The sequence below is a fragment of the Nomia melanderi genome, chromosome 2 (assembly GCF_051020985.1).
Source record: "Nomia melanderi isolate GNS246 chromosome 2, iyNomMela1, whole genome shotgun sequence".
In the NCBI taxonomy this organism is placed as follows: Eukaryota; Metazoa; Arthropoda; class Insecta; order Hymenoptera; family Halictidae; genus Nomia; species Nomia melanderi.
In genome coordinates this window covers 4,988,367-5,002,801 of record NC_135000.1, presented here as the reverse complement: position 1 = coordinate 5,002,801, position 14,435 = coordinate 4,988,367, and the positions used below count along the sequence as shown (strand labels likewise).

At 39.4% G+C, this 14,435-nt stretch overlaps 2 protein-coding genes across 3 annotated transcripts in view; one reads left to right on the top strand and one right to left on the bottom strand.

Annotated features, from left to right (window-relative positions):
- The window catches only part of LOC143174274 (uncharacterized), a 137,120-nt gene that overhangs the window by 16,424 nt on the left and 106,261 nt on the right, over window positions 1-14,435 (top strand). For both annotated transcript variants that reach the window (XM_076365043.1, XM_076365042.1), the window contains exon 3: window positions 1,068-1,205. In XM_076365043.1, the coding sequence (XP_076221158.1) occupies window positions 1,068-1,205 (138 nt within the window). The remainder of the gene's footprint in view (window positions 1-1,067; window positions 1,206-14,435) is intronic.
- The window catches only part of heph (polypyrimidine tract-binding protein 1 heph), a 517,180-nt gene that overhangs the window by 416,658 nt on the left and 86,087 nt on the right, over window positions 1-14,435 (bottom strand). The gene's annotated exons all lie outside the window — the stretch shown is intronic.

Below are 14,435 nucleotides of genomic sequence, written 5' to 3'. Positions count from 1 at the left end.
AACAATACAGAATTACCGAAGAAGAAATGCAAAAGAAATTCGGAGTGCAAAGAGTTAAAATTTGTTTAAAATTGATTTATTTATTTTTATTAAATTATTTGCTTGCATAGATATTGAATTATTCTTGAATTTATTTTGATCTTTGAAGATATCACGGAGAATACAAGTGTTTCCTTGATTCTACGGTTCGTAAATTATTCTATAGGAATTCTGGAAGCTGTGAATTTATAAAGATGGACGGTGCAGGTATCATTTGATCCGAATTCAGTATTCACGATCCTGGTTTCCGCACACAGCGGAGATTTGTGTAATATACCGTCGTTTAACGCGTTCCATTAGCCGCCACAGTGTGACCTAATAATTTCCATGGCAACGTTTGGCAGTCCACTTAGCAGTAACTTTGATCTCAAGTGAAGCATCTGTTATGATCTTACCTACTATTCGTCCCTGCCCGAATAATGGAGATTGATGAAACTTCGACAATGACAGAACACCTGATTAGATACCGATATGCAGTCAAGCATGATCCATGGTGTTCTGTACAACCGATCTGTTGCCCTGCAATTTGCGAAATTGCGAAAAAAGATCCACAATTACCAGAAAATTAATCATAAATCTAATATTTTTTCCAACTTTTAATGATAAATGAGAGGATAATTCGAAGATCTGGTCTTTTTTATAATTTTAACAGATGACAGGTATTTCTTAAGTATCTTTTTAAGTTGCAACTTAAAAAATACTTGTCCTCCCCAAAATCATGAAAAAACACCAGATCTTCGAATTATCCTCCCAATTACCATCAAAGTTATACAAAACTTAAGATTTCTATTGATCATCAACAAAGTTAGGCTTCATACTTTAAGTAGTATCAGTCAATATTAAACCAGACCTAAATCCAAACGAATTTTACCTACTTCTGCCTGTCCATGCATCGTTGTATAATTAACATCTTAGCTTTCGCACCGAAAATAAGTGCGATACCTCTAGAGAAACACAAAATTATCCAACATACAATAAACATATTTATCAAAGCCCTTCATAATGATTTTCCCCGTTGTTAATTGCAGCCCAGAAACCAACGGTCCCAGCATCCGAAGCCAAAACGACGGCTGAAGCTTCGAAATACTTTCGTCCACATGGGACAATTCGCAGGAAAATTCATCCCGGCCGGAAGAATCGAAGTGCACGCGGAAGATTGCACCCAGGTACGTATAGGTGCAGGCACAGAGAGGGTTGGCCGCGGTTGACCGGGTTTCGCGCGGTGAAATTTGCATCGGTACACGCGAAACACGGACGAACGCGTTCTGCGCGCGTATAAATAGGCCGGCCGCCGCGGAAACATTATGCGCAGCGGCAGCGATTGAAATCGCCATTTTACGACTAATTTATGATTACTATTCCCGCGATTAATATTAGGACGGCTGGTCGTTCGCTGCCACGTGCGCCAGCATTTTCGGAAGAACGTTGACAGTAAAATTCGACAGAAACGACACCTGTGTTGACTCAATGTTTAATTTATCTGGGAATGTTTAGCTTCCGGACTGTAAATTAAAAGTTAGATATGAACCTCTGCAACCAAAATTAACAAGTAATACACATATTCTACTATCTGTAAAGTTCAAATGACGTATTAATTATTTGTTAAAATTAGAGTGGACTGTATAGTTACAGTGATGCTCGCTTAAATCCCACGAAACTGCTCGGCTAAATTCAATAGAGAGGGACAGAAAATGAATACAATGAGCAGAAATGGGATAAGACGCAGTACGTCGAGCATCGAAAGTTAACATGTAATGAAGAAAATTTCAATTGCAATAATTTTAACTTTATCTTCTCAAGGTAGCCTACTGGCTAGACTCCGCCCCCACTCGGTTTCATTCTCCTCCCCACCAGGCCCCGCCCGGTTTCACCCCGCCTCTTTTAGTTTCTCCTGCCCTTCCATGCTAGGCACCGTCCTCGCTTGGTTTTGCCCCATCCCCTCCCCGTCAGGCCCCTCCGCGTTAGGCGCCGCCCCGGTCTGTTGGCCCCTCCCTGTCTCGATCAGGCCCTATCCTCTCTCGGATTGATCCCGCCTATGCCACGCCCATCACGATATACTAATGCTTCGAAAAGCCACTTTCTGAGGTCATTAACTTTAATACTTCGAAAGAAATCTTTTTCTTATAAATTTATATCACTTTCAACGTCAGAAATTTTTCGACAAAAATATTGCGATTCTTTAATTTTGCTCATTAGTATAGGAAATTTGCAGAAAATCAATAAACTAAACAATTATATATTATTTATGATGTATTGTATATTATATTATTGTATATTGTATATAATATATATTGATAAATTTATTATTATATGTCATATAATGGCATAGTATCGTATATCATAGAATTACGACCTTATATTTTCTTGTAAAAAGTCCATATGAACCTGTCTTTAATTTTGGCCGCTCAGATCGGGCAAATACCCCACTGTTCCTCGGGAACATTTCCAGTCCCGTCGTGTCGCGTTTTATTTGGCCCTTCGGAGGGAAGCGCGCGGAGAACGGCCGGCCGGGGATCCGTGAGCGGAAAGTAAAATTACACGGGCAGTGCGATTCGCGGCGCGCGGGGGCGTAGATATCGGCGCCGCGTCGCAGATAGCGTCGCAGTGGGGAGAGTGCAACGAGTTGCATGCATGCAGGCGGCCGCGTTTCGATCGACGACGCTGGTTAACCCGTTGCCTTATAACAATGTGTCGAACTCGTAGTGAAGATTTTCAACACGACTTTGCACTCGCTTTATTTTAATGTTGTTCGGTGTAAACTTGACTTTATTTTTAGAGAAATGAAAATATTAGTATTATTTCAAGCTTCAACATTACATCTACCACGATTTTGTGTATACCTATTTCGACCAAAAGAACCTTTGTGTTCGACTGCAAATAACAGTCGGAACTGTGGGAATTTCACTTTATGAGTTAAATATAGATAATTCGAGCATTATATTTATTAATACATTGATCTGCAATGTAGTACAGATTATTTAATCAGATTTCAAATTCTACGGTATATTTGAACAGAAAACCAAAGCAAAGAAGAATTACAGGTGTATATGAAAAAGTAAAGAATTCATCGTTAAAGGAATTAGTATTTCAAACTAAAATTAGCAATAAAGTTATAATCAATTAAAAAGAAACACGATCTCAATCTTTATAACAATATTTCTGAAACAACTTAATGTATTTGCTCATTACGTCCCGATTAATTATAGGGAACAGACGTTGTGTTTGCTTATTGTCTTAGTTAAATAAAAACTCACTCATTATTCTATCATAAAACCAACAGTATCATTTCTAGCATTAAGATGACGTGTACACTCGTCGAGTTAACTGGTTAACGGAGGACAACTGGTTTTTCCCGTGACTTTGTTGCGCTTTCGAGGTCAGAGGCGGCGGCGGAACGGGTCGGGCTCCAGTATCTTTTGTGAATCGCTTCGGTTTTCGATACACCCCCATCGTCCGCCCTTTTGAATATGCTGCCGTCGAGCGTGCCGTCAATCGGACGCGTATCGTGATGTACGAATTTTGCTCCTGAGTGAGACTGTCAAAGGAATTCGGGATAGTTCTTTTTCGGGGTTAATTCTTTTTTCGAGAAAGATTAATGTATGACACAGGAAACTGAATTAAGATTTACTAATTAATCTGAGTTTGGGTGTCTTCAATCTAGAGCTAAGCACTTCGATCTAGATTCATTTGAAAACTTGTATTTATTATTAAGGAAATTAATTAAAGTAAATTACAACAGTAGAGTTCAACGTTTTATATTCATTCTATATACTATTATTGCAATAAGATTGAACCTTTACAATCTTCCAAAGTGTGCTACTTTCTAAAACAATTTCCAACATTCTTTAACAAATCTGTATTGTCATCTCCAGCATGACATGCAGAGGGTTAGTTTCTCTTCACATTAGAGAACCAGCAGAAATAAAACAACTTTTACCAGCTTCATCAAGAACCAGGTTCCCCGGAATCTCCATGTTTTCCCGATTTCTCCTCGTTCCAGGCTGTTTATCAACGAAAATTAGACGAGCAACGCGTGCGCACACAAAGGTCTGATAAACCGAATTCCTCTCGGTTCGCGGTTATTTAACCCGGAAGCCCCCGCTGTCGATTCGGAGGACTCCCTCGGAGAATCACCTTATTGCCAAGTCGGTTCTGTGTATCCTTACGTATAGGGAATGCATCATTTAGCGTACACCCGATACAGGGTAGCGCGGCACGCACGGAGAAAGCAGTGCACTCCGGTGATGCATCGCCCCGGGAGATTAATGCATCGCGGGCGCACAGTTTGTTAGAGTGAATAACGACCAGGCTGCAATAATGATATTGCCATTAAACTGTCCGCGAAAGTTTCGTGTTTTCGCGGTTTACGCGAGCCACGACCGATCCGTGTACGGCTTGATTGATCCGAATGGTCAGTTCCCTGCGACTTTGTAAATTATCGATTGGTTTCGGGACGTTATATATGAATCGTTGAAAACGTGGAGTACCATTGGAACTATGGAAGATGGTTGGAAGATTTTTGGAGATCACAGAACGAGATATTTGTAGAAATGTAGGGATTTCGATTGGCATTACAAGTATCAGGCATTTTTTTCAAATATGATATTGATAAATATTGGTAACATTGAAACTACTAGACGAATCGGATGACCCGTTTTTGATTTCTTGATTTTGAAATGATTAAAAAGATAACAGATGTTTTTGAGAAATTATTGAGGAAATTGATTTAGCAACAGGCAAGGTGAATTGTTAAGTAATTGAAGTTCGGATAGATGCGCTCTTGGTGTTTCTATATAGGAATTTCAGAAAGTCAATCTAATTGCTCGATAGTTTTAGTGTTAATGTGTAATTAAAGATTGATTCTATCTTTGAAAATGGGCGCTTATTTGTTGATCATTATTTATTGAGACTATTTACCTGTGTTTGCTTAGAATTATATAGTTTTTAGATTTTGATAATAAATTTTCGATGATTAGTTGTTAGGACCACTATCAAATATTAGTTGTTAGGAAACTATCAAAAGATCATTAAAAATTGCACCAAGCTTCGATAAACCAAAGTATATTACGATTCACTGAAATTCTCGCAGTCTCAATTCCATTTATTATTTCATTCATCTACACCCAATTTTATTTATTACTTTAATTTCCACGCTCAATTTCATTTACAGTCTTTATTACACCCTTTTCCCACACCCAAATCTATTTACTATTTCATTTCTCCCAAACCTATTCTATTCACAAATAAAATCCCAGCTCCGCATCAGACCATTTTCAACCCAGCAATTACCCCAAAGTTACAAAAACCAAAAGCCAACGTATCAGATTCTCCCCAATCCGCCGAGCGGATACCCGACTCCACCCAGCCGGGGTGGTCCATCTGGCTTAATGTTTGTTTGCGAATGAAGCTAATTGCAATTAGAAAGGAGCTCGCGCTCCGAACACCCGAAAGCCCTGGAGCCCGGCCATAATGGGCCGCGCGAAAAGAAAGGGCGGCCGGGGGCTGCGCGGTTCATTTAACCCGTTCCGCGATCTCTGTATGACCGACTGCCCGCTGGGGTGCAGTAACAGCGCTAATGAAGTATTTACTATTCTATTACGACGCGCCGTGGATCCGACTTCCTCGATCGCCGGCGTTTCCCCTGTTTCGAGTCTGTTCGCCGGTTCCCATCGCTGGAATCCACGTGGAACCGATTCACCCCGATAGCGCTGGCCGCAGGACTTAGCTACCCTCTTAGATCCTGATCAAACGTTGTCAGCACACCGTGACGGAACCGGCTATCTCCAGACGGGATCTGCCGTTTCCGTTCGTACGCTTCTTTTAAGGGCCCCACATATGCTGAAACGTGTGGTAATGCAGGCATCGCTACAAGCGACGAGTTTGAGCCTTTTCACTTTTTCTTTGAGTGCAACGTGTGTCATGAAACTTCGGAAGACTCAAACCTATCGCTATAGGTGATGGAAGTTAGCATTTTTCTTTTTCTTTGAGGTCAACGTGTATCACGAAACTTTGAAAGGCTCAAAACCCATCGCTATAGGTGATGGGTTTTAGCATTTCTTGTTTTACCTTTGAGTGCAACGAGCCTTTTTGGAAGGCTCAAACCATTTGTAGCGATGGATCGCCACAAGTTTCAACGTGTATGGGAGCCTTTAGATACTCGTGGATTAATATAGGGTGTCTTATTATTCTCTGAGTGTTTTTGGTGTTCCTTTTGGTGTCTGATGTAGCCCGCATTCATCTTTTGAGTGGTAGTGTTTTGAGTATCTTGCCTTTGAATTATATTTCTATTTTAGATAAAAGTATCACTGATACCCAGAAATAGTTTGTATTAACAGAATATTATCTTTACTTACTAGAAAGACCAAAATTAGGTTCGGATTTAGAGTATACCTTGATCGAGTCTCAAGCTTAACAGATAGTCCACATCAAAATGAAAGAAAACCAGTTATAGCATCAACGTTTAGATCTCAAACTGATATTTCTAAAGTGTGTATCACCTCCATACCACGTTTACACAATACTCAATATCTATATCAAACTTAGATCAGCAACATCCACGAAACAAAGGTCCAACCACGAATTTTAAGAACACAGAATCAGATTTAACTCGGTGAACGAGGAGTATAAAAATTCTCTGACCAGCGGAGCACACTGGGAAAGCTAGAAAACCGCGACAGCCATAACTGCAGCTTAACGCAAAATTAAAGGTATATATCTGGTGTGCTTTACGAGCCAACGAAACCGCCGGCAACTTTAAACGCTGCCAAAGGGTTTCCCATCCCGGCCTGTTTTTATTTCGACCGTTCCTCTTTTCCGCTGGTTAATTTCACCATCCGCGGTGCAGCACAGATCCTGATCACCTCGGATATCTGGGTATAAAGCTTAATTCCATTCTAGGCACCGGCCGAGGGTAATTGTTAAGTCTTTTGACGTCGGACCAGCTGGGATCTAAATGTCTTTCCGCGCATAATTAACAACTATCGCCCCCCACGATGATGGAATTACGTTATCGCCTTAAACACGGCACACTGTGGACCATTGCGTCCATGTATCTAGCATCTGAACTGTTTAAACATTCCGTTTGCTTCTGTTTTAATGGAATACTCACTGGAATTCCGAATGTCAAAATTAATGCACTCAGAAAGAACGGGAACAGTATAGTAAATCTTCGATAAAATTGTGCGTTAAGTAATCAGACCTCTTCTGTGGAAGCTGGATATGATTTCACTGTCAGAATAATTGCAAACTATACACTCGGTGGCTTGTAATTATGTAATATTAAGTTAAAACTGTGAATCATTGCTTTTAAGAGACCAATATTGAGTTGGGCACGATCATTTTCGAATTGCAGGGTATCAAAAGATCATATTGGTTATAAGTGTTATTGATCATTTAACAGAATCGCATTGTTAACAGAATAAATATGATTCATTGAATAAAACCAATAACCGGACTTTAATCAAACTTCATCCACGAGAACTAGAAATAATTCTTTTATTGGAATATCAAGTAAACAAAACAACCAAATTAATACTAAGTATCATTGATCATTTAATTTTATCTACTAGAAACAATTCTTCCATCAGATTATCAAGTAAATAAAACAACCAAATTAATACTAATTATTCATCGTTTAACGTAACTGCATTATTATCAAAACAAATGTCATTCATTTAAAAATCAACAATCCCACTCCAATCGAACTTCATCTACTAGAAACAACCCTTCATCGGATTATCAAATAAATAAAACAACCAAATTAGTACTAAGTATCATTGATCATTTAACACAACTGCATCGTTAACAAAACAAATATCATTCATTTAAAAACCAACAATCCCACTCCAATCAAACGTCATCTACTAGAAACAATTCTTTCATCGGAATATCAAGATACACAGTGGCCCGTAAATAACGATCAAAACGAAATAACAATTCACCGGGTAACCGATAAAGAATTTACTCCGATGGTAACTAGACCGGCGGAAGGGAAAATTGCTGGAAATCTTGAACACACACGGCACGTATGCGGTGCGGCGGTCGCCGCGGTATACGTACATACATGTACCGGTTGCATGTATATTTACTCGGGAACTTTCGACTGCGATAAGCGTGAGGCGAATCGGGGACACGGAACCTATTTTTCCTCGACGGGACTCCCTATGTATTATTCACCGTCGCGTCTTCTGATATTTCACCCCTGAATGCTCTAATGCGCCCGGAGAACGCGGGTTCCGGTTAGAGGGTGGAGCTCGATCCCGTGGATAACGTTCGACGCCGATGATCCCCTATCCGAGCATGGGGCGATCTTGATTTTTATATCGTGATAGAGTGCAATCAACCGACCTCGCGTGTCTATAAACAAATCCGATTCTTGTACACTCACCGTGTATCCGAGCATGCTTACCTGCAACAGAAAAATCGAATCGTTTAGCTTGATTTGTGTGTGGGATCTTTTGTTTGTGAAATTTCAACATTTCTGTGTTTCTATTGGTATTGTTGTATTGTATCGTGGATATCTGGTATTATGCTAGTAACATTTGTTTTAGTACTGATATTAAAAGCTAGGGATATCGTAGTTTAGAATATTTTTATGTTTTTATTGATACTGGTATATTATGTTGTGGATATCTGGTATTGTGCAGGTAATGTTTATTTTAGAATAGATATTAAAATCGAAGGATATCGTAGCTTAGAATATTTTTTTATAATTTTGATATTGAAGTACTTCGATATTTAAACGTTTTAATTATATTGTTACTGTATTGTAAGTATACTAATATTGTAAGAATAATGTTTGTTTTATTGTAAATATTGAAAATCAAGAGTATTGTATTTTAGAATATGTTTTATAATTTCGATATTTCCATATTTTAATGTTTGAACTTTTCTATTAATGCTGTTACTGTATTTTAGGTGTGTCAGTATTGTAAGAATAATGTCTGTGCTGCGATATAATTATCGAAGGTTACGAGTATCGTACTTCCACAACATTTTCATATTCAATTTCAGAATACTCGCATATTTCTTCAATATTTACGTGCTCAAATATTTGAATATATTACAACAAATTCGAAATACATCATGTCTGCATTTACAGCACAACGATATTCAGCATAATTTGCAGAAACGTCTCAATGAAGATGACACTTTTAAATCATTTCTAATATATTTAGTCATCCAGACGATTTACAGCGAATCTCACAGTCAACGACGCTGAATTAATATCATTCTGGTGAAAACGAATATTAATGCAGCGACGAATGCATCGTGCCGGTGATTGAATCTCAAGTCGAAAGGACCAAGCAGCAGGAATAACGGACAACTTTCGTCCAGCGAAAGCGTCGTCGTTAAAAGTGATAAAGCAATCCTCCTGCCAGTAATTCACTCGATCTCCGCTGCACTTCTGAACGGCTGTTGTCGCTGTGATGCATGGCTGCAACCGTGCTGCAATTAGTTCTCCGCGACAAATAGACCCGTAATCCGATGCAGCGGGGTTCGCCTTTAGTAGCCACCGGGAAACATTCCTCGCTACACGTGGAGACCGGCGTTTAGTCACTTTTATTCGGTCATAATCATATTTCAAAATCGTTTTTCCTTATTCCATGTTCCTTCGCATTGGAAACTGTCGATTTATTTTCTAGCGATCTAACAAGGGAACCTTTCCAACCAGCACACGCCCATTTTGATGAGACTTATGTGAAACATGGTTCTCAAGGGAATATTTGACACGTATTTTTTCTTATTGGCCAATATCCACTTTGAAGGGGAAACAACCCTTCAAAGTTGAGGGTTGAAAGTATATTTTTGATAAAATCTCTGAAACTACGGGGTGTATAAAAGAAATCAGAATCGTTCATTTCGAGGCGAACAATTTAGAAAAAGAATTTCTCTTCTACCTCTAGTTTCAGAGATATTGTAGAAATATATTTTAACCTTCAACTTTGAAGGGGCGTTTTCACCCATTCAAAGTAGACGCTAGCCGATAAGAAAATGTGTCAAATATTTTACTGAGAACTATTTCACGTAAGTTTTATCAAAATTGACATGTGTTTTTCGAAAAGGTTCCTTTGTAAGTTCATTCGTAACTTAGATGCAAGCTAGAGTTTAAAATTAACATTCAACCTTCCATTTAGACTTTGAAGATAGACTTTAACACTAAAATTACCGTATCAGTAAAAACGACTGTTTGCTTGTTTCGTAATTATTGATATCTTCAAAGCATTGAATATTGGAATTAACCGTTTGTGTCTCACGCGCCGCTTTCGCGCTGTTCAGATTTCATGTCGAAAAAACCCAGCGCATTTGAATGATACGGACAACTGACGCCGCACTCATAATCTGACGAAACGCGCTCAACTTTTCAGACGCGTGCACGTCGCATCGCTACTTGTGTATAAGGAATTTAAGTAATACATTCTGTATTTCACTGTTGCCTATTATAAATTAATATAAGTATATGATAGTATTAACATAGATTAAAACAAGCGCTATCGTGCCGCTTGGATCTTTTCGCATCCCATTCAGAAAGTGTTATTGCGCTGTTCGGCTTTTGTCGATCGTTTTGAAAACCTCTGGTACTCAAACGGTTAACACGTTGACTGCCACGGTGGTCACCGATGGCTGGAGCTTCTAAATTGCTTGAAAACAATTATAATAAGAAAATTGATATTGAATCGAAATATTTAGTAACACCAGAAGCTAGATAATAGTGTAATACGATTACTGCAATACCAAAAAATTAATAGTTATTTCTAATACTATTTTCCTCTATCATAAAGGAATAAATCTTACTGTAACAAAACGCTCGAAATTCTCGTGGCAGTCAACGTGTTAACACATTGCGTACCGGTAACGAGAAATCTCGTTTTTATATAAAGACACTTAGCTATGCAACTTCGCTAATTGCCACAGCATTGAAAAAATATAAAATTTAATTCGAATCGATTATCTATTTAAAATATATTACATAACAATATGATATCTAAGTTTTTCTATGTATAGTGATATAAGTTGACCTCAGTGAAAATTGCAATCCGCACATTTAGTTTTCTGAAAATTAGCCGGTACGCAATGTGTTAACCTTGAAAATAAATATTTTCACTTAAATACTGTAATGTTACTTCCATCCAGGAGTCTCCACCCCGTCCGTAAAGGGTTAAAAAGTAGAGCAAGGGGTTAAAAAGAATAAATAAGCGCAAGGACGCGACGCGCCACGATTTGGCCACCCCTGGTCTATCACGTTCTGCGATCGGAACAGGCCGATTGGCAACAGGCTATCAGCGAGTAAGGTATGCCACGGTCTCGACGATCGTGAGTGGGGATCTCCCTTCAAGTGGTCCGAGCCTGATAAAGTCATAGAGCAGCTTGAAAGCACGGTTAGATTGTACTCGGGTAATGCGTCTCCGTAGAGAGTAACAGGACGTTAGTCCGCGCGCGCTTGCATTGCAGTTGACACCGGCCCGCCTGTCCCGGGAGACGGAACCATAACCATAACCATAGGTTTAACACCAGACCCGGGGAACCCGTCAATTTGACGGAGTTTGAATTTCATGCCGGCTGTTATAGAAACCGTACATTCTACATTCGAACAATTTACGTTAACCCTGATGGACGTTAATCCTTGAACGCGGAGACTGATTAAGAGGGCTCCGTGTAGGGGATGTTCGCGGAACTGCGGGGGGCGAACGTGCATGGAAAAGTAAACTGAAAGTGGGTGATCGAGTTTTGTTGCGGGTGACTTTGTTGCTGAGGTAATTGAGATTGAAGATTGAGTGGATTAACAGAAGTGGCGAGTCGCGATCAGACATGATGGAGTGAATTAATGGGCTTGGTGAATTTGAAATTATTCTTTGGTTTAATCGGGTTTGATGTTTTCTAATTCTAAAATACTTAGACTGTGTTTTTCGACTTTGAAATCTTTAGACGTTCGAACTTTCAAATTTTTTAATTGGGCTTTCAAGTGTTTAAATATTTGCATCTTGAAATTTTTAAATGTATCAATTTTCTAATTTTCAAATTTTCCAAGATTCCGATTTTCCAATTTTTTAGTTTCTAAGTAACTAGTTTTTAAGCTAGTTAAGAATCAAGCATTTAAACCACAATTTCAAGATTAGCTCGCCCAAAATGAACTTCATCCCCTTAGCCGAGAAATCTCTAATCGCTCCTTCATCTTCCACCCTCCACTCGGCCGTACTTAATTTCCATGCACAATAAATCCGTCCACCAACAACAATAATAATTAAATTCAGATATGTCTGAGCCGCGAACCGTCCCTGAAGTTTTGCCATTCCATCGCTAATAAGCATAGAAGCAGCAAGAAACTCACCTCGCAAAACCACATTCCGAGTTAATGACCGAACACCGGCATGCCATAATTACTTTCTTCCGAAACGGTAAGAAACCTTACGCGTCAACCATGAAACATCCCCACAAACCTCTCCCCTAATCTCGCCGAATTCCCAAGCAACAGTTAAAATAGTATGACGCACCAGTTTAAAATTTTGCTGCCATCTGTAACAAGCTACCCCTGCTAACCCTCTTCGCTAACTATTCCAGTTAAATACAAAGAACCTTCCACCCAAATCCCCTATCAAAACAGCAAACTTTCTCATATTTTTATTTTAAACATTGAAACAGTGTTTCTATTATTAAAACCTTCAGTTAATAATAAAATTATTTTACTATCTCCTTCCTTAAGACTTTAGCCCGCAGATAATACCGTAATTGCTTCATCAATTTAAAATTTTAATAATAAGAACTCTTTTAATCCAAGTGAAATAAAAATGTGACATAGTGATAGACTTCTAAGTCCTCCAATCATAGTTTTCCCTTTTACGTGATGCGTTTCCATGAATATCCCATGTAGACAAAAGACCTTAGGCAACAAAATATAAGCTAAATAGCTCCCCAATCCTCCATACTAACTATTCCAACAAATTCCAAAGAATCTCCAACATAAATCAACTGTTAATCTCAAATTTCCTATAAAAACCATAACTATTCTTCAACAAGACGCATCTCCATGAAAATCCTACATAAGCAACCGTCACGAGGTAGCAAAGGACAAGCTAACCGACGCCGTCTGACGGCTGCACAAACTCCAGACGCGAAGTACACGCAGAAAGCCACGGTTACCGGCAATTACCACCGCAACCTATTTTCATGTAGCGACAAGGTGGAAAGGGGGGAGGCAACACGGCATAACTAATGACGAGGAGATAAACGGGCCGGCAAACGACGCGTAACGGGCAAAGGTGCCGCGGAGATTCCGCGTGGAAACGGACCGGAAATTCCCAGGGGGGAGCCCTCGTCAGGAAATTGTTAGGATCCTCGAGCGACGGAAGCGGCCTACGCCGCGGAAAACCGGCGAGGAACGATCCCTCGGATGCCGGGACCGTTCCGAGGGAGGATTTCTTTCTTTGCTCGGGTCAAGGACACTCGATCGAGCCGGGTATTTAATAAAAGAGCGTTTCGGCGGCCGGGGATCTTGGGGTTGAAGGGAATTTCAGGGATTTTTAGTGGTTTCACTGGTTCCATTCGATTTTTCAGTGGTATTTACTGCGAAAGGCAGCAGGAACTTCGATTTTCTTGTTTCCTGATAGTTCTATTCCTTTTTAATCAGTTTTTCGGTTTTCACGCGAAATTTGAATATTCTTAATTACATTAGTCTCCTGTTTCTTGGATTCAACGCTGTACTGTAATTTTACGTTTACACTGACACCTCCTTCTGTTACATTGCTTTGAACTCGGGAATATTTTCCTCAACATTCATTATTTTCTGATGAAAGAACGATTAACATAAAGGTGTACCTAGCACGAATTAAGCCATAGAACTATTTTATTTCGATAGTCCACGTTGTATTATATAGAACTTAACACTGAATTATAAATTCCACAATTTTGCTGGGCCAAGTTGGCAACTGAACGGCGTTTTTCGAATACAAGGAGTTAAAATGTTTCTAGTGAGGAACTTTCGAGTGCAAAGGGTTAATAGTAATGTAGTGAAGAGAATATTAACATTCGCTGATAAGATAAAGATGATATTCCGTGAAACTAACTCGAAGAGAACTCACGTGTACACTCAAGAACAAAGCCATTTTATTTCGATATTTCTGAAACTGATGCATTGCACGAAATATAATGTTAAATATCAAGTTTTATAGTTTTACTGTATGAAATCAAGTGGCGAGAATCACCTCTCGAGCGCAAGGGGTTAAACTAGAAGTTCGACTAATGAAACCGTGTACGGAAACCCTTAAGTGAAGTCAGGTAAACTGTTAGTAAAAAGGTGTTCCCGAAAATGGCACTGCCAGAATTGTTGTCGTCCAGAAGAAAATGGAGTCGCATGGTAAATTCGTTAATTTCGTAAACGGTTAGCAGCACCTTCAGCGGCT